The sequence below is a fragment of the Eretmochelys imbricata genome, chromosome 1, assembly GCF_965152235.1.
Source record: "Eretmochelys imbricata isolate rEreImb1 chromosome 1, rEreImb1.hap1, whole genome shotgun sequence".
Classification (NCBI taxonomy): Eukaryota; Metazoa; Chordata; order Testudines; family Cheloniidae; genus Eretmochelys; species Eretmochelys imbricata.
Window position 1 is genome coordinate 103,814,686 of NC_135572.1, and position 16,666 is coordinate 103,831,351.

General features: G+C 38.9%; 1 protein-coding gene across 7 annotated transcripts in view; it reads left to right on the top strand.

Moving 5' to 3' along the window:
* The window catches only part of ERCC5 (ERCC excision repair 5, endonuclease), a 37,145-nt gene extending 23,042 nt beyond the window's left edge, over positions 1-14,103 (top strand). For all 7 annotated transcript variants that reach the window (XM_077813160.1, XM_077813188.1, XM_077813179.1 and 4 more), the window contains 7 exons: positions 568-833; positions 1,277-1,396; positions 6,402-6,615; positions 8,573-8,717; positions 11,112-11,312; positions 11,998-12,082; positions 13,444-14,103. In XM_077813160.1, coding sequence (XP_077669286.1) covers positions 568-833; positions 1,277-1,396; positions 6,402-6,615; positions 8,573-8,717; positions 11,112-11,312; positions 11,998-12,082; positions 13,444-14,010 — 1,598 coding nt within the window. In that variant the 3' untranslated portion in view covers positions 14,011-14,103. The remainder of the gene's footprint in view (positions 1-567; positions 834-1,276; positions 1,397-6,401; positions 6,616-8,572; positions 8,718-11,111; positions 11,313-11,997; positions 12,083-13,443) is intronic.
* The last annotated feature ends 2,563 nt before the right edge of the window (positions 14,104-16,666 follow it).

Genomic DNA, 16,666 nt, shown 5'->3' on the forward strand with positions numbered 1-16,666 from the left:
ACATTTTGTAAATCACACATCGTCTTTATTTTTATAGCTGTATTATTTTTATATTCCTATCAGCATTAATCCTGAAAACTTTACACTGAGTGGAAGGGAAAGTAAAACTGCAGTTCTCATCAATTCAATACAAATTATTAAAAGCTAAATGAATAAAAAAAGGCCAATTGCTGATATTTCCAAAGATAAAATCTGTCTTCTTTTAACTATAAAGACTCAAACTTTCACATTCTACATGAGTATCAATCTTATAAGGAAATAAAGAAATGTAAAGCCAGTTCAGACAATCAATATTTTAATTCTGTCTTTTCAGGACATCACTAGTCTGAAACAAAAAAAGCTACTACAGAAACTGAGAGAGCAGCAAAAGCTCTTAGGTGGTGATAGAGAGGAAATGTCAACATCTAACAGTGGGATTGCCCAGAGGAGTCCTGGAGCATGGCATTGTGTCCGATGGAAATAAAAAACCAAACAAACATTAATGTATCTTAGGAGTTGAGTGTGGTATTTTTTTTCCTTTAATGAGGAAGAAATCGTGCTGCTTTTTTTTCCCCCCCCCTTGTGCAGGTAGCTTTATTGAAGTCGACAGTGAAATTAGTAATGACACTGAGTTTCCAGGTGAAATATTTAAAACATCACATGCTTCCTCTGAACCTGATGAGACATTGGCTGTTGAAGCAGCAGCTACAGAACTGGAGCAGGAAGGAGATGATGGGGCCACAGAGAACCTCCTTAAAGACGCTGCTGAAGAAGTGCAGCTGACTATTCATCAGAATGCTGAAACCAAAAAAGACAGGGAAGGTGCAGTGAATGAGTGGCAAGATATTAGTTTGGTAATGATACTTGTTTTTTGTTAGTTGTATTGAGTGAATAGTAAAGTAATCTCCAGTTAAATTGCTTTTCTAAAGGACACTATTGAAAGGACACTTATGGCAGAGCTATTGTGTGCCTCCTTTAACTTACTGGCTGCTTCACTGTCTTGTTCATTTGTCTGCTTAAAAGGTACAGAATATATTGAGCCTGGTTTTTCAGAGTTGCTGAGCACCCACAACTCCAGATGAAGTCAGCGGGATCTATGAGCGCTCAGCTCTTCTGAAAAACATACCTATTTATATCTTTATGATGTGCTTCATTAGGAGAGTATGAAAACTTACAGGCATCTGTGTGAATTAGTGGTGCACAGGCTCCTATTGTAATGATAGTCAAGCACATATATATGTATAAACAATATATACTTCTCTGGTATGACCAAACTTTGCTTTTATTTAATATGCAGGAGGAATTGGAAGCTCTGGAGAACAACCTTTCTGTTGAGCAAAACATGCTTCAGGCTCAAAAACAACAGCAGGAACGTATTGCTGCCACTGTAACAGGACAGATGTTCTTGGAAAGTCAGGTAATGTTCATTGAAGGTCATATTGACATTAAAAATAAAAATCACTGTTTGTACCTCTTGGCAAGTCAAACAGTATATCAAACGCTATTTACAATGTTTAATTCTGGATCACTTTTCTCACTTATGAGCTTGTTTTCTTTCCTCAGCCTACTTGAGTGAGTATTAGAAGAAGAACATGTGTCTCAGATTCAAAATGCCTGAAATAACTACTGTTACACTCCGCAGTTACAGTTTATATTTCATGAATAAATAAGGGAAAATATCTTCCCTTTTTTTTTTTTTCCAAGTATCAAGCTTATATTTTTTAGTGTGGGGCAAGAGAAGGGAGCAATAAGATTGAATAGAAATTAAAAAGCCTTTATAAGGTGAAATGCAGCAACTTGTACGTACAATTTTTGAAAATATACACAAACAATTGTTCTCCAAGTTCCCGGAAGGAAGGACAAGAAGTAATGGGCTTAATCTACACCAAGGAAGATTTAAGTTAGATGTTAGGAAAACCTTTCTAACTATAAAGGTGGTTAAGCTCTGGTATAGGCTTCCAAGGGAGATTGTGGAATCCCTATAGTTGGAGGTTTTTAAGATCAGAACACATGTCAAGGATGATCAGCACAGGACTTCCCAAGGTCCCTTCCAGCCCTACATTTCTACAATTCTGTGAAAACTAAAAAAGTCTTTTGGATTATGCTTGGGTGCGCCATATCAGGCTTTACAGACTGTGTTCATTTTTTTGCATTTCTCACCAATTGAGGTCATGTTAGTAGCTGATTTTTTGGAAGTGTAAGTACTCTCTGTGTCAGGCTCTGGTTACTGCACATCTACACAATAGTATTTTTTTGAATCCTTACAGAATTTTCACTTTTGTGGGGCTTAGATTTCGTGTTTATCATAGTCGAATGAAAAGTATGCATGAATGCTACCCCCCCCCCCCGACTTTTTACCTGTACAACATTGTATCATTTTATATGGAAAGTCAGGTGGGAGCGAAACCCCTCCCCCCTCACAATAACATAGAATCACTCTAATTTTAATGCTGGTAAACTGTAGTCAGTTAAGGTTTCCTGTAGATTTTTAAGGTCAGAAGGGACCATTATGATTATTATCTGGCCTCCTGCATACCACTGGCCAAAGAGCCTCACCCCGTAATATCTGCATCAAACCCATAACTTTTGTTAGAGCTATAGCATATCTTTTAGAAAGAGATCCTATCTTGATTTAAATACTTACAGGTTTAAAGGTATCTGGTTTTGATTAAAGACTATACTGACTTGACACCCTATGAAATAACATACAGTGGTGGTATAAATGATCTAATATTTGTAAACTATGTTCCAAAATACTAATTTGCAGGTTTTCTTTGGAGGAAAAGGAGGATCGTTCATACGGTATACATTGTGTCCCAGTTTCTCGGATTAAAAGGCTTCCTCATACTTTCACCATGATGTGATTTTAACCCCCCACCAATTAATTGTACTTTGGTAAGAGCTTGAGATATTGAAAGCCACATGGTGGCAGACAGACTATTAATGCTGTAACTGAGCCTAATTTAACAGTAAAGCTGAGCAAATTGTTTTGAAACAGACTTTAACAGGGTACAGAACACAGTTCAAACAAGGGTTCTCTGAAAAAAATTAATCGTGCGATGAGTTGCATTGTTAAACAATAACGGAATACTGTTTGTTTAAATATTTTTGGATGTTTTCTACTTTTTTAAATATAGTTAAATTACAACAGAATACAAAGTGTACTGTGCTTACTTTATATTTATTTTTGATTACAAGTATTTGCACTGTAAAAAACAAAAGAAATATTATTTTTCAATTCATCCTATACAAGTACTGTAGCGCAATTTCTTTATCGTGAAAGTTGAACTTACAAATGTAGAATTATGTACAAAAATAACTGCATTCAAAAATAAAACTGTAGAATTTAAGAGCCTGCAAGTCTACTTAGTCCTACTTCTTGTTCAGCCAATCGCTCAGACAAACAAGTTTGTTTACATTTGCAGGAGATAATGCTGCCCTCTTCTTGTTTACAATGTCACCTGAAAGTGAGAACCTGCGGTTGTGTGGCACCGTTGTAGCCGGCGTCGCAAGATATTTACATGCTAGATGCACTCAAGATTCATATGTCCCTTCATGCTTCAACCACCATCCAGGGGACATGCGTCCATGCTGATGATAGATTCTGCTCGATAACAATCCAATGCAGTGTGGACCGATGCATGCTCATTTTCATTATCTGAGTCAAATGCCACCAGCAGAAGGTTGATTTTCTTTTTTGGTGGTTCGGGTTCTGTTGTTTCTACAGTGGAGTTTTGCTGTTTTAAGACTTCTGAAAGCATGCTCCACACGAAGGCACTTCAGATTCTTAAACCTTGAGTTTAGTGCTGTGGCTGTCTTTAGAAATCTCACATTGGTTTCTTCTTTGCATTTTGTCAAATCTGCAGTGAAAGTCTTCTTAAAATGAAGAACATGTGCTGGGTCATCATCTGAGACTGCTATAACATGAAGTATATGGCAGAATGCAGACAAAACGGAGCAGAGGATGTACGATTCTCCCCCAAGGAGTTCAGTCACAAATTTAATTAACGCATTATTTTTTTAACAAGCGTCTCAGCATGGAAGCATTTTCTTCTGGAACGGTGGCTGAAGCATGTAGGGGCATGTAAATACCTTGCAATTCCGGCTACAAAAGTGCCATGCAAATGCCTGTTCTCACATTCAGGTGACATTGTAAATAAGAAGAGGGCAGCATTATCTCTGTAAATGTAAACAAACTTGTTTGTCTTAGCGATTGGCAGAAGAAGAAGTAGGACTGAGTGGATTGGTAGGATCTGAAGTTCTACATTTTGTTTTTGAGTGCAGTTCTTGTATGAGGCAAATTGAAAAAACGATTTCTCTTTATCGTTTTTGCAGTGCAAATATTTGTAATGAAAAATAATGTACACTTTGATGTCAATTACAACAAAGAATACAATATATATTATAAAAATGTAGAAAAAATCCAAAATTACAATTGATATTCTATTGTTTAACAGTGCGATTAAAACTGCGATTAATCACAATTAATTTTTTTGAGTTAATCTCATGAGTTAACTCTGATTTAATCAACAGCCCTAAAAAATGTAAACATGATACCTTTGGTAGCATTAGATAAAAATGAATAATATCAGCCTGAAAATACTATAAAATGATCCACTAATGCACAACCATGCTTTGCAGAAGGGAGGAAGGAGAAGAAATGGGGGAGAGTAGTTTCCATAGATGGGGGGGAAGAAATTGTGTAGAGAGTGTACATGGTACATAACTGGAGTTATGTCACACAACAGCATATTTAGCAGAGTCCAGTCAGAAACTTGTTTATCAGAACACCTTTCTAAAGATGATTTATCCGCACCGCTGACCCATGTAAACATACCATTCATTCATATTACAATAAGAATTTTTAGAAAAACAAAAATTCTAGGATGTTATTGCTACCTTTCATGGTCAGAAGTACGGCTATAAAATTACTTGCCCACAACTGTTTGTCTTCCTGTTTTATGCTACATCATTTATATAAGTGGAGCACCCTTCACGTTAAATCATTGCAATAGTGAAGTCCAAAGCGAACTTCCTGGAATCTGTAAATTGGGAACACCAGAATTAAAGTGGTGTCTGCTGCCAAACATGCTTGAGGATTTTTCAAGCCTTGTAATACTTCACTTTCCTAAAAGAATATTTATATGAGTAACTTGTATGAATTAAACAGTTAAGGAGGCTGAGTGTTTTTCCCTCTAAGTTAGTGATCTACATAGCCAGTTTTCAGTCATTTTGGAATTGAGAAGTACAGGGAGAAAAATTTAGAGGGAGCATTTAGCTTATCCAAGAGACAGTTAAGGGGTGACTTGATCATGGTCTACAAGTACCGACATGGGGGAAAAGATTTCTGATTGCTAGATTAAACAGCCATCTGCTAACAGCTATAACTAGATCCAGTGGCTTGAAGCTGAAAGTGGACAAATTCAGCCTGGAAATAAAGCACAAATTTTTAACAGTGAGGATAACTAAGCATTAGAACAACTTAGAAAGGAATGCGGTGGATTCTCTGTCACTTGAAGTATTTAAATCAAGACTATGTCTTTCTGAAAGGTATTCTCTAATTCAACCAGAAGTTGTGGGTTTGTTGCAGAAGTTACTATGGGAAATTTGATGGCATGTGTTTTGCAGGAGATAAAACTAGATGATCAGATAAGACCTCAAAATCTATAAAAACTGATTTCTGTTCTTTTGTCTCTGGACTTAGATACTTTGTTCCTAGATATATTCTATTAAAAAGAGATCCAATGGACACATGCTTTTGAAGCATGTTCTGTTCCTGCACATATTTGCATTAAATACAGCTTGCCTGACACCTTATATTCTTGAACTGTCGTCTTCCATACTAGCTCACATTTCATAGTAATGGGTTTCCTCACAGAATAAGGTGCTACTTGCCATGTGTTAGGCTTATGGAACTGAATCCAAAGAGAGTATAGCTGACAAAATAATGACCTATCCAACTGGTGAAGGCTGCTTTCTTCCTTATGAGGTCAGCATGGCATCTCGGTTGGAGAGGTGGGGATGGCGGGGAATGTCCCTGCCCCTATCTCCTCTGCAGTTCAGCTCATCCTGGGTACAGGATGGGGCTGGGGGGAACTGCCATTCCAGACCCCATCATCACATCTCAGGGCTACCTCCCCTAGAAAACAGAAAACCATGATAGGCTCGAGTGGGTCAGAAACTAAAATCCTCAAACTCCACCAAAGTAAGGTGATAGTGTAACAGTTGACTTTCCTGGCAGTACTTGTAAGTAAGATGAGTAGGATTTGGCCCCTTGACTTTTTAATGTAAATTGTTTAGGTTTGTTATGAATGGGTAAACATTATCCAAATGTGAACCAAGCTCATTTTTGAGTCAAGCAGGCATGTATTATGAGCTATCCTTTTCGATGAAGCATTAACCCCACTCCCCACTTTCTGTAGGAACTTCTCCGTCTGTTTGGTGTTCCTTACATTGAAGCACCCATGGAGGCAGAAGCTCAGTGTGCTGTCTTGGACCTTACTGATCAGACCTCTGGGACAATCACTGATGATAGTGATATTTGGCTATTTGGAGCGCGGCATGTTTATAAAAATTTCTTCAGTCAAAACAAGTATGTGGAATATTACCAATATGTGGATATTCAAAACCAGCTAGGTAAGGTGCAAGTGCTTATATGCTGGATATATTGTTTGTTTGCTTGTTTTTGATAGGCAGTTTTGTTCTGTATCTTTTTAATACTGGAACTCATTCAGAATCATATAACTATTGTGGTGATAACTTTTATTGAGAGAGATCAAAGTCACATCAGATACCAGCCTTTTATGTTGGTTTGTGCATGAAGTAATCTCTCTCTGAATTCACAGCCATCTGTTGCACTGGGGCTAGGCTAGTGACCTAATTATGATAGTAATAGTGGCTACCATGTATGAAATGCAAGTCTGTTTTCTGGTAAACATTCACATTTTGTGTGAAGAAGAGAAAAAACTATGCATAGTTTTAGTCAGAGCAAATTTATATAGGCAGATTACAAACTTCTCTAAATAGAAGTTTCTTTTGGACATACTGACAAACGTGTTATAAAGGGATCTAATGGATTAAATCACTTTGTAGAAAGATTTTCAATGACTAATTAACCCATGGTAATATTTTTCCTTCTGATTGCTTGTGGAAGATCAAAGATGAAAAAAATATACTGGTCTGAACAAAATTTTTAGCCATGGTACATAGTAAACTGTTGAACTTTTAAACTTGTGTGTCTGTCACCCAATTTATTAGGAACAATTTCTGCGCATTCCAGCTCTTCCTCAGCCATTACTTTGGCAAAACTACCACAAAACTCCTAGTTTAGAGATTTGAAACAATATTTTAATGTGGTTATTGATGATTGATCATGCAAAACTTTTCAATAGTTTTACGTAATGAAAAAGTATTTGTTTTCCTGCTGTGGTTCGTTCTCCCAGCAAAGTCATTTTTGTCCAGTTCTGTGGCTGATGTGATAAGCACTTCTTATTTCTATATGCAAGAGTAGCTACAGCAGTTCAAGAAGATAAGTGGAGAAAATATCAAAGTTGGGGTATGAGTGTATAAAAGCAAGTATCTTTTTTTCTCTGATTACTTTATTTGTGCCTTTGTCGCAGCAGTTGCAATTTCTTATGTGGAAAAGAAGTGTTATGAAATTATTTGTGTTTTTAACTATCTGTGATATATTTGGTTTTGGTCTGTTTTGGGAAAAAATCAGTTTCACTTTGTCTTCCATCTTTCCTGTTCTTCCTTTCTTCTGCACATGGTTCCCTATGCCCAGTGGTCTTTCTCTCCTGCTGCCATGGACATACAGACATTCTGATTAGCTGCCTGATGGACCATCCTAGCATGCAAGCTCCTCCCTTCTCCCTCTCCATTGAAGTAATTTCTGGAGTAAGCTGGTGGATCCAGTCCCTGAGTAGTGGTTCTGGTTTTTTGTCCTCTTGTAACACCAATTCCTAGTAGTGGCAGCTAGGTTGATGTCTCCTCTTCCTTTCCAGCTGTTTCAAAAGAGCCTGGAGGCCTGTAGGTACAACTTGAAACAATGAACATCATCACCCTGTGTCCTGTCAACACAGTGTGATCAGCCTCCAGCCAGGGAGCATAGACCACACAGTTTGAGAACCACTGCTTTTAAGCCATTTGAATACTGTGATTCCAGACTTCAGAAGGTTGTGTGCAGCAATGGTTCTGTCTCTGAATTCCTGATATCAAAGCCACTAAACTTAGGTCAGAATTGAAGATGGGGTGAGATGTAGATTTTCTTTTTTTTAGATGTAAAATAACTTAATAGGCCAAAAATTAATGAAGTCCCCAGGGTTCCAAACAGCATTTAATTTTGACTCTAAGGGGTCGTCAGATACAGTACCTTAAAGCAATCGCTAGTGGTTGGACCAGCAGTAATGTTTTGAGATTGGTCCAGAATATAAAGCAAGCCCTCACCTTGAATCAGAGTAGCTTTGATCTCTGTCAATGCCTGTGCTTTTTCCTGTTACTGTTTTTATTTTCAGATAATGTACTACTGTTGTCTGTGGGAGAACAGAGCTTAAATTCATAGAATAATGTCTGGTTTACATTTTCTGTCTTGCAGGGTTAGACAGAAGCAAGTTAATTAATTTGGCCTATTTGCTTGGAAGTGATTACACTGAAGGAATCCCATCTGTTGGCTATGTAACAGCAATGGAGATTTTAAACGAATTCCCTGGGCATGGAATGGAACCTCTCTTAAAATTCACGTATGATTTATTTGATTTTTTTTTTCCATATTGCAGATGTTAGTTTTGCATATTTTTCTATCACTTTAACATGTAACAGAGATATTGCGAATATAGGTGAAGAGTAGGGGTTACTATAGAAAACAACATAGCTATCATAGGTTTGGAAGGGATCTCAAAAAGTCACAAAGTCCAGCCCCCTCTGCTGAGGGAGGACCACATACACCTAGACCATCCCTGATAGGTGTTTCTTCAGTGTTTCCTTAAAGTCTTCCAATGGTGGGGATTCTACAGCCTCCATTGGATGCCTATTCCAGAGTTAGCTACCCTTATAGTTAAAAAGTTTTTTTCTAATATTTAACCTAAATCTCCCTTACGACGTAATGGGCTCAATCTGCAGCGTCCTACATTCAGTGAAAATGGAGAACAATTGATCACAGTGCTCTTTATAACAGCCCTTACTATATTTTGAGTACTGTTGTCAGATCCCCCCTCAGTTGTCTTGTTCTCCCCCCCACTCCCTGCCTGCCCAGGTGCTGCTCTGGGGGACAGAGAGCCGAGGGGAGTTCTCTCTCCCCCCCAGCCCGAGCCCACAGTCCCAGCTGAAGCCCTCACCTCCCCCCACACTCCAACCCTCTGCCCCAGGCCTGAGCCCCCTCCCACACTCCGAACCCCTCGGCCTCACCCCCTGCCACATGAATTTTGTTACGTGCACCAATATGGAGGTGATGATGTATCATATGTCACCCCACATATTGGTGCATGTAACAAAATTCATTCCACACATGCTTGGGAAAAATTAGAAGGAACACTGACTGTAACCCCGAGATGCTTTTTAGTAGTACTACCACCTAGCCATTTATTCCCCATTTTGTAGTTGTGCATTTGATTTTTTTCCTTAAGTGTAGTACTTTGTGCTTGTCTGTCTTGAATTTAATCTTGTTGATTTCAGACCCATTCTCAAAATTGTCAAGGTTATTTTAAATTCTGATCCTGTCCTCCAAAGTGCTAGCAGCCCCTCGGAGGTGGTGTCATCTACAAATTTTCTAAGCATACTCTACACTCCATTATCTAAGTCAGTGGTTCTCAGCCAGGGGTACACAGAGGTCTTCCACGGGGTATGTCAACTCATTTAGATATTTGCCTAGTTTTACAACAGGCTACATGAAAAGCACTAGCAAAGTCAGTACAAACTAAAATTTCATACAGAGAATGACTTGTTTATGCTACATTGTATACTATATCAGTGTTTCCCAACCTGGGGGTTGTGGTTTATTTTATAATATATGGTAAAAATGAGAAAGTAAGCAAGTTTTCAGTAATAGTGTGGCTGTGACACTTTTTTGTATTTTTATGTCTGATTTTGTAAGCAAGTAGTTTTTAAGTGAGGTGAAACTTGGGGTAGACAAGACAAATCAGCCTCCTGAAAGGGGTTCAGTAGTCTGGAAAGATTGAGAACCTCTTCTGATTGCCTTTTTTGTCCCTTCTTAGCTGTAACTCATTTTTTTCCTTAGCCTTTCCGATTTTGCCCCTTCATGCTTGTGCTATTCTTTTGTACTTTTCCTTAGCTATTTGGAAAGGTTTCCATTTTTTGTAGAACTCCTTTTTTATTTTCAGGTCATTAGAGAGCTCCTGATGGAGTCATATTGGCTTCTTACTATCCTCCCTATGTTTCCTTTGCACTGAAATAGTTCGCAGTTGTGCCTTTAATATTGTGTCCATGAGAAACTGCTATGGGACCTTACCTGCCTGTTCTCTGAGTTTGTTAAGGTCTGTCTTTTTGAAGTCTATTGTCCTTATTCTGCTGCTCTTACTCCTTCCTTTCCTTAGAATCATGAAGTCATCATTTCATGATTGCTTTCACTCAGATGGTCTTCCAGCTTCAGATTAGCAACCAATTCATCCCCATTGGTCAGAATCAAGTCCAAATGGCTATCCCCCTGACGGCTACTTCCACTTTCTGATAGAAGAAGTTGTCCTCAATGGATTCTAAGAAGTTAGCGGATATTTTCTGTAATATGGGAAAAACATGTCTGGGTAGTAAAAGGCCCCCATTACTACCAGATTTTGTGTTTTTTAGATATTTCTGTTTGTTCTAAAAATGCTTCATCCACCTCCTCTTCCTGATTTGGTGGTCTATAGTAGATTCCTACCATGATGTCTGTGTGTAGCAGCAGGCAGATAAATGGAGGAATTCCTACCTAAAGTGTCTTTGTGCCGTTCGATTGTATGTTTCTTCGGGCAGGGATTGTGCCACCTTGTTGTTTGGAAATTGCCAATCGTATCTTGGCGCTACTGGAAACAAATAAGAAATAATAATAATAAAGAGTGTTTAAGTTCTCCTGATAGCCCTTGATATTGTAAAATGTATTTTACTGAAACAATTGCATGTCTCTCTCCTCCTATACTGTTCAGTGAATGGTGGACTGAAGCTCAGAAGAATAAGAAAATAAGACCCAATCCACATGATACTAAAGTAAAGAAAAAACTGCAGCAACTGCAGCTGAGTCCTGGCTTCCCAAATCCAGCAGTAGTAAAAGCTTACCTGAAACCTGTGGTGGATGAGTCAAAGGGGTCATTCATCTGGGGAAGGCCTGATGTAGAACAGATCAGAGAATATCTTTTTACAATCCTATCTGGTTGGAGTTGTGAACCAAAGTTGCTTTGATAGAAAAGAATGCATGAGTCTATTAGTAAATTCAATAACCGAGAATCAAACTCTGATTGTCTCACTTGCGTGAGGTGTGATATTGTAGTCTCACTCAGTTCAAGCAAAGGTAAGATGAGGAGGATTTCACTGTAAACGTAAACTGCAAACAAAATCAGTGATTCCATCCTCACTTTATTTGTACTCCCTTGCCACAGTGCACGTATTTCTTGCACTGATTGCAATTTGAGATACAGCACTGTGTCTAAAAATGGATGGTAATTGATCCATAATTAGCTAACTAAATGAAGCCTCCGGTGTATATACAAACATTGAGTTTTTTTTCTTTTCTTAAGGTTAACATATTTTTACAACAATATTGGATGTAGCCAGATGGATCTTTTTGTTGTTTGAAACACAGTTTATGAATAATAGAAAAGAATAAGCTTTTCTGAAGACATTTGGGATAATACTGGCGATAGTTATTAAACCTTGAAATTTCCTTTGATCTTACAGTGAAAAAACTTTTAGGTACAGTATCTTTTTTTTTTTTTTTGGAGATGCGTGGTTAGGTAAGGAACTTCCATTTTTCACATTCATACTTTTGGTAGTAAAACGTTTTTTAAATTTTTGATGAACCTTAACTGCCTACACATTCTGTCAGAGTTGCTTTGGCTGGACTAGGACAAAGACAGATGAAGCCCTTTTGCCTGTACTTAAACAGCTGAACTCACAACAGGTAAGCATGTTACTGGAGGATTTTATGTTGTTTAACGCTGGCTTGAAAATTTAAAAACTAGTATTTTTAAAATAACCAACAGAGCTTCAACAAAAACTATATTACAAACCTAAATCATTTAACAGACTCTTGGTCAACTTCTGTGCTGAACTACAACCCCTGCAATTCCATTGAACTTGTGGGCTGTCACAAGTTGTAAGTCAGCATGGAATTAGGCCTTATGCATATAGATATTAAAATTGTAAGTAAATATATTTTTAAAATGACAGAACATTAGATTGTAAATTCTTTTGGGCATAAATGTTGTACAGTTTGTGTGCTGTGAAGCACTTTAGTATAATTTTAAAAGCTGTAAATTAGTAAAATCTAATGGTTCTTCTGCCTGTCAACTCCTGAGTTCAGGCTTCTGTTTGTTCTGCAGTAGCTGATATTACAGATTCCTAAAGCAGCATAGGTAAACCCCATTTAATCCCTACTTCTGGTGCAGTGAAGCTTGGCTCCTCTAGGATTTTCAAAGCAGGCTTGCCAGTCTTCCATTCATGTAAAACCTGATCCGTCTGAATGTTTTTAAATGTTCTCTCAAACAGTTTGGCTAAATGAGTTTGTACTGTATTTTCTATAAAGCTTTATATGTTAGTAATCTCATCAGCTCTTGCAGGGAGATGCAGCTCCCTGAATATAGGAGTTGGTAGATAAATGGAGGAATTGCTTTTAAAATACTTCTTGTTTTATAACATAAATATACTGATGACTTTTAGATCTACACACATACTGTTAACAATGTGGAATCTTAAGTGACTCTTTCAAAAGGGTTGCAGGTAAGGCTTAAAATGTTTCAGTAAGCCTTCAATTCATTTGATCAATGAGAATAACGTTTTATTTCACTGGTTTGTGCAAATGAAAAGCATAGTTGTAGGGTTTATTTAGTAAAGTAATCATTTTATTATGTTAATAGATTTGCATTTGAGAATATGCTAATAAGTATGTGTGTTTGCAGGTCTGGGAGTCTTCATTTGTGCTGTAACTTCAAATAACGTATTAGAAGCATAAACACAGTATTTGTAAAACGTGCAGGGAATTTTGCTTCCTTAACCATTAATTTGTTTCTTTAAATAGGGCTGTAGTGTTTCTTGCTGTAAGGAAGCTTTTAAAACTTACGGAGTAATTACACAGTAATATAATTACTAATCTCTTCTAGTAAATCATCTTGTACTCTGTATATTCTTGTGATTCATATTTCATTTATTTGAGCAGTCTTTGTTCTACACCAATTTAGACTATTGCATAATTTATTTTATTTATAGAATGCCTATCACCATGGTATCTAAACTTCACTCTTTAATTGTTGTGTATACTTGTAGACTCAACTTCGAATTGATTCATTCTTCAGACTAGCACAACATGAGAAGCAAGCCATTAAGAGCCAGAGACTTCGAAGAGCTGTGACTTGTATGCGGAGGAAAGAAAAAGAAGCAGTAGCTGATGAAATTCAGGAGGCTACTGCTGTTGTAGAAAGAGAATTTAAACACGGTGAGGAAGGGAAAGGAAAAATAGCTGTCCAAGGTACAATGGATCTATCTACTGCAGCACAAAGCCAAAGGATAAAAAGGAAAAAACATTCAAAGTCCAAAGAGGAGAGTTTCCATGGAGGCGGTTTCATTGGTGAGGTGCAGCTGTCAGAAGGATCTAGTGGGTCTTCAGGGGAGGATTCTGAAAGTGAAGTTTTAAATAAGAGCAAAAGAGGAAAAACTTTCAAGGAATCAGCAATTCAGAAAAACGCAGTGAGACAGGAGGAAGACGTGACTAGTAGCTCAAGTGGTGAGGGTGAAGATGAAGAAAACACAGTCATGGTGACTGCCCGATCTGTGTTTGAGGGCAAAAAGGGAAAATCATGGAATATGAGAGGAAGAAAAAAGAAAAAGTGCTAACTGTGTGTGGGGGGGCGTTGTTTATGATCGTCTTCATCTATAAATACTCTAATGAATTCTCTGGTAGAAAAGAATAAACGTAAATTATCCCTTTTTTTTTTCTTCTGTGTATTGTATTGACATTTTGACTAGACTTTTTAAATTAAGAGGCAGTTTTAGCAATTTTGAACTGCAGTTTTTTGAGGACAATTATTCAAAAGGTCCAGTGTTGGTCTTTTTATTCAGTGAAAGCTTCCATTAAATAACTCAGGAAAAACTCCTATTTACTTTATAAAATTGGGCCTAACGAAGACATGTCAGTGTTATTTCCTAGGAAGTGAGATTACGTCACCATCTATCAACTTCACAATTCAGTGAAGTTTGAGACCTGATGTACAGAATTTGGGAGTACCGGGGAAAAGAAAATAAGCTCAGACAGTTTTGGTTCTCTTATCCTCTTCGGTCTCTCTGTCTTCAAAAGTTTCATGTTCCAAGTCTGTTGTTTACTACATCACTCATGGTGAAAAAAACCTATAGAATCCTGTGGTAATGGAAGAGGGAAATGGCAGCACTGTGAGAATTTAAAGAATCCAAAGACAAATAATCTCTTGTAATATTAATCTTAAATTATACTTTCTGCCTTCAGATGTGTGTAGGAGGAAGAGGGACTGAAACATAAGCCCTTGTATCAGAGGCCTGGGCTAAAGTTGCGGTCAAAACTTTGCTCATATAAAGCAAAATCAGGCTGTGAGCTAGAGGCAAGCCCGGCTCACAGAATCTGGCAAGAAAAGCGCTGATATTGCAAAATACACATTCCTAAGAGATGGTAGACACAGAGCACTCATGCAAACAAATTCCAGAAGGATGGTACCAAAACACCTCGATACCAGCACATTCCCTAAAGATAACAAGAATACACTGACCCGTCCTAAAGATAAGATCAGGACACTGTGTGATGGATAGAGATGTACAAGATGATGGGTCGTAATCGACTACGTCAGAGGGTGTCAACTAACTCTGCCAGAGGAGCAGTACATAACTAGTTTGTATTGATGTATAAAATGGAGCCTCAAAGGGAGTATCTCTGGCCAGTCTAGGGGGGAATGGAAAGTCCTGCCATTCACTGAGCTGTGTCCATTGTCACAGGGATACATGTGCTAATGTAACTGTAGACATTGATCCGGGGAGCTAGGACCATGCTATGTCAACAATAAACCTGGCCAGGTGCCTTCATACCTTAACGGATCTTGTGGTGATTGGGCGGTTCGCTCGAGGTCTGCTGTGCCAGCTGTTTGCGCAGAGCTGGGATGGCACACAGAACACATGCAGCCGAACATCTGACGACAATGTGTATGACTCCCGTTTTGAAGTCATGGGAGTCATCTGAGCATGTCCAAGGGCAAAAATTGTCCAAATTCAGAGGTGATGGGAAACTTAGACTCCATTAGACCTTACATAAGACGAAACACTGACAATGATGCAGGCAGTGATTCGACGAAAACACCCTGTTGGTGTTTCAGGATGCCTGCCAGTCTCTGGAGTCCTGGGAGGCTCCCTGCTGTAGTACAAGGAGCCTTTCAGACCCTTTAGACAAGGTTATGGGGGCTGGCAGGTTTCCCACTCTGAGGTAGCAGCCCTATGAATCCCTGTTTTTTGGCCACAGAGCTGTGCTGGCTCAGCCTAGCCTCCGGAGATGTGGCTGGAGCTTCCAACTGGGACTCCCAAAGCTGGAATATTCCCTGCCAATTAGTAGCTAATCGAAATTGAATATATTTCTCTGTTTCATGACTGTTCAGTGAATAGACAAGAATTCCAATTTCATGTTTTGTTTCAGGAGCAACATATCCCAGCTAGATGCAAACGAAAATCCCTAAATTTTGGCCAACTCTGCGTAAGACCAACTAAGCCCTGGTCTACACTTGAGGTCGGATTTAGCAGCATTAAATTGGTTTAACCCTGCACCTGTCCATACCACGAAGCCCTTTTTTTCGACTTAAAGGGCTCTTAAAATCGATTTCCTTACTCCACCCCCGGCAAGGGGATTAGCGCTGAAATCGGCCTTGCCGGGTGGAATTTGGGGCACTGTGGACACAATTAGATGGTATTGTCCTCCGGGAGCTATCCCAGAGTGCTCCATTGTGACCGCTCTGGACACTGGCCAGGTAGACAGGAAAAGGCCCGTGAACTTTTGAATTTCAATTTCCTGTTTGGCCAGCGTGGCAAGCTGCAGGTGACCATGCAGAGCTCATCAGCAGAGGTGACCATGATGGAGTCCCAGAATCGCAAAAAAGCTCCAGCATGGACCGAACAGGAGGTACGGGATCTGATTGCTGTATGGGGAGAGGAATCCGTGCTATCAGAACTACGTTCCAGTTTTCGAAATGCCAAAACCTTTGTCAAAATCTCCCAGGGCATGAAGGACAGAGGCCATGACAGGGACCCGAAGCAGTGCCGCATGAATCTTAAGGAGTTGAGGCAAGCCTACCAGAAAACCAGAGAGGCGAATGGCCGCTCCGGGTGAGAGCCCCAAACATGCCGCTTCTATGATGAGCTGCATGCCATTTTAGGGGGTTCAGCCACCACTACCACAGCCGTGTTTGACTCCTTCAATGGAGATGGAAGCAACATGGAAGCAGGTTTTGGGGACGAGGAAGATGATGATGAGGTTGTAGATAGC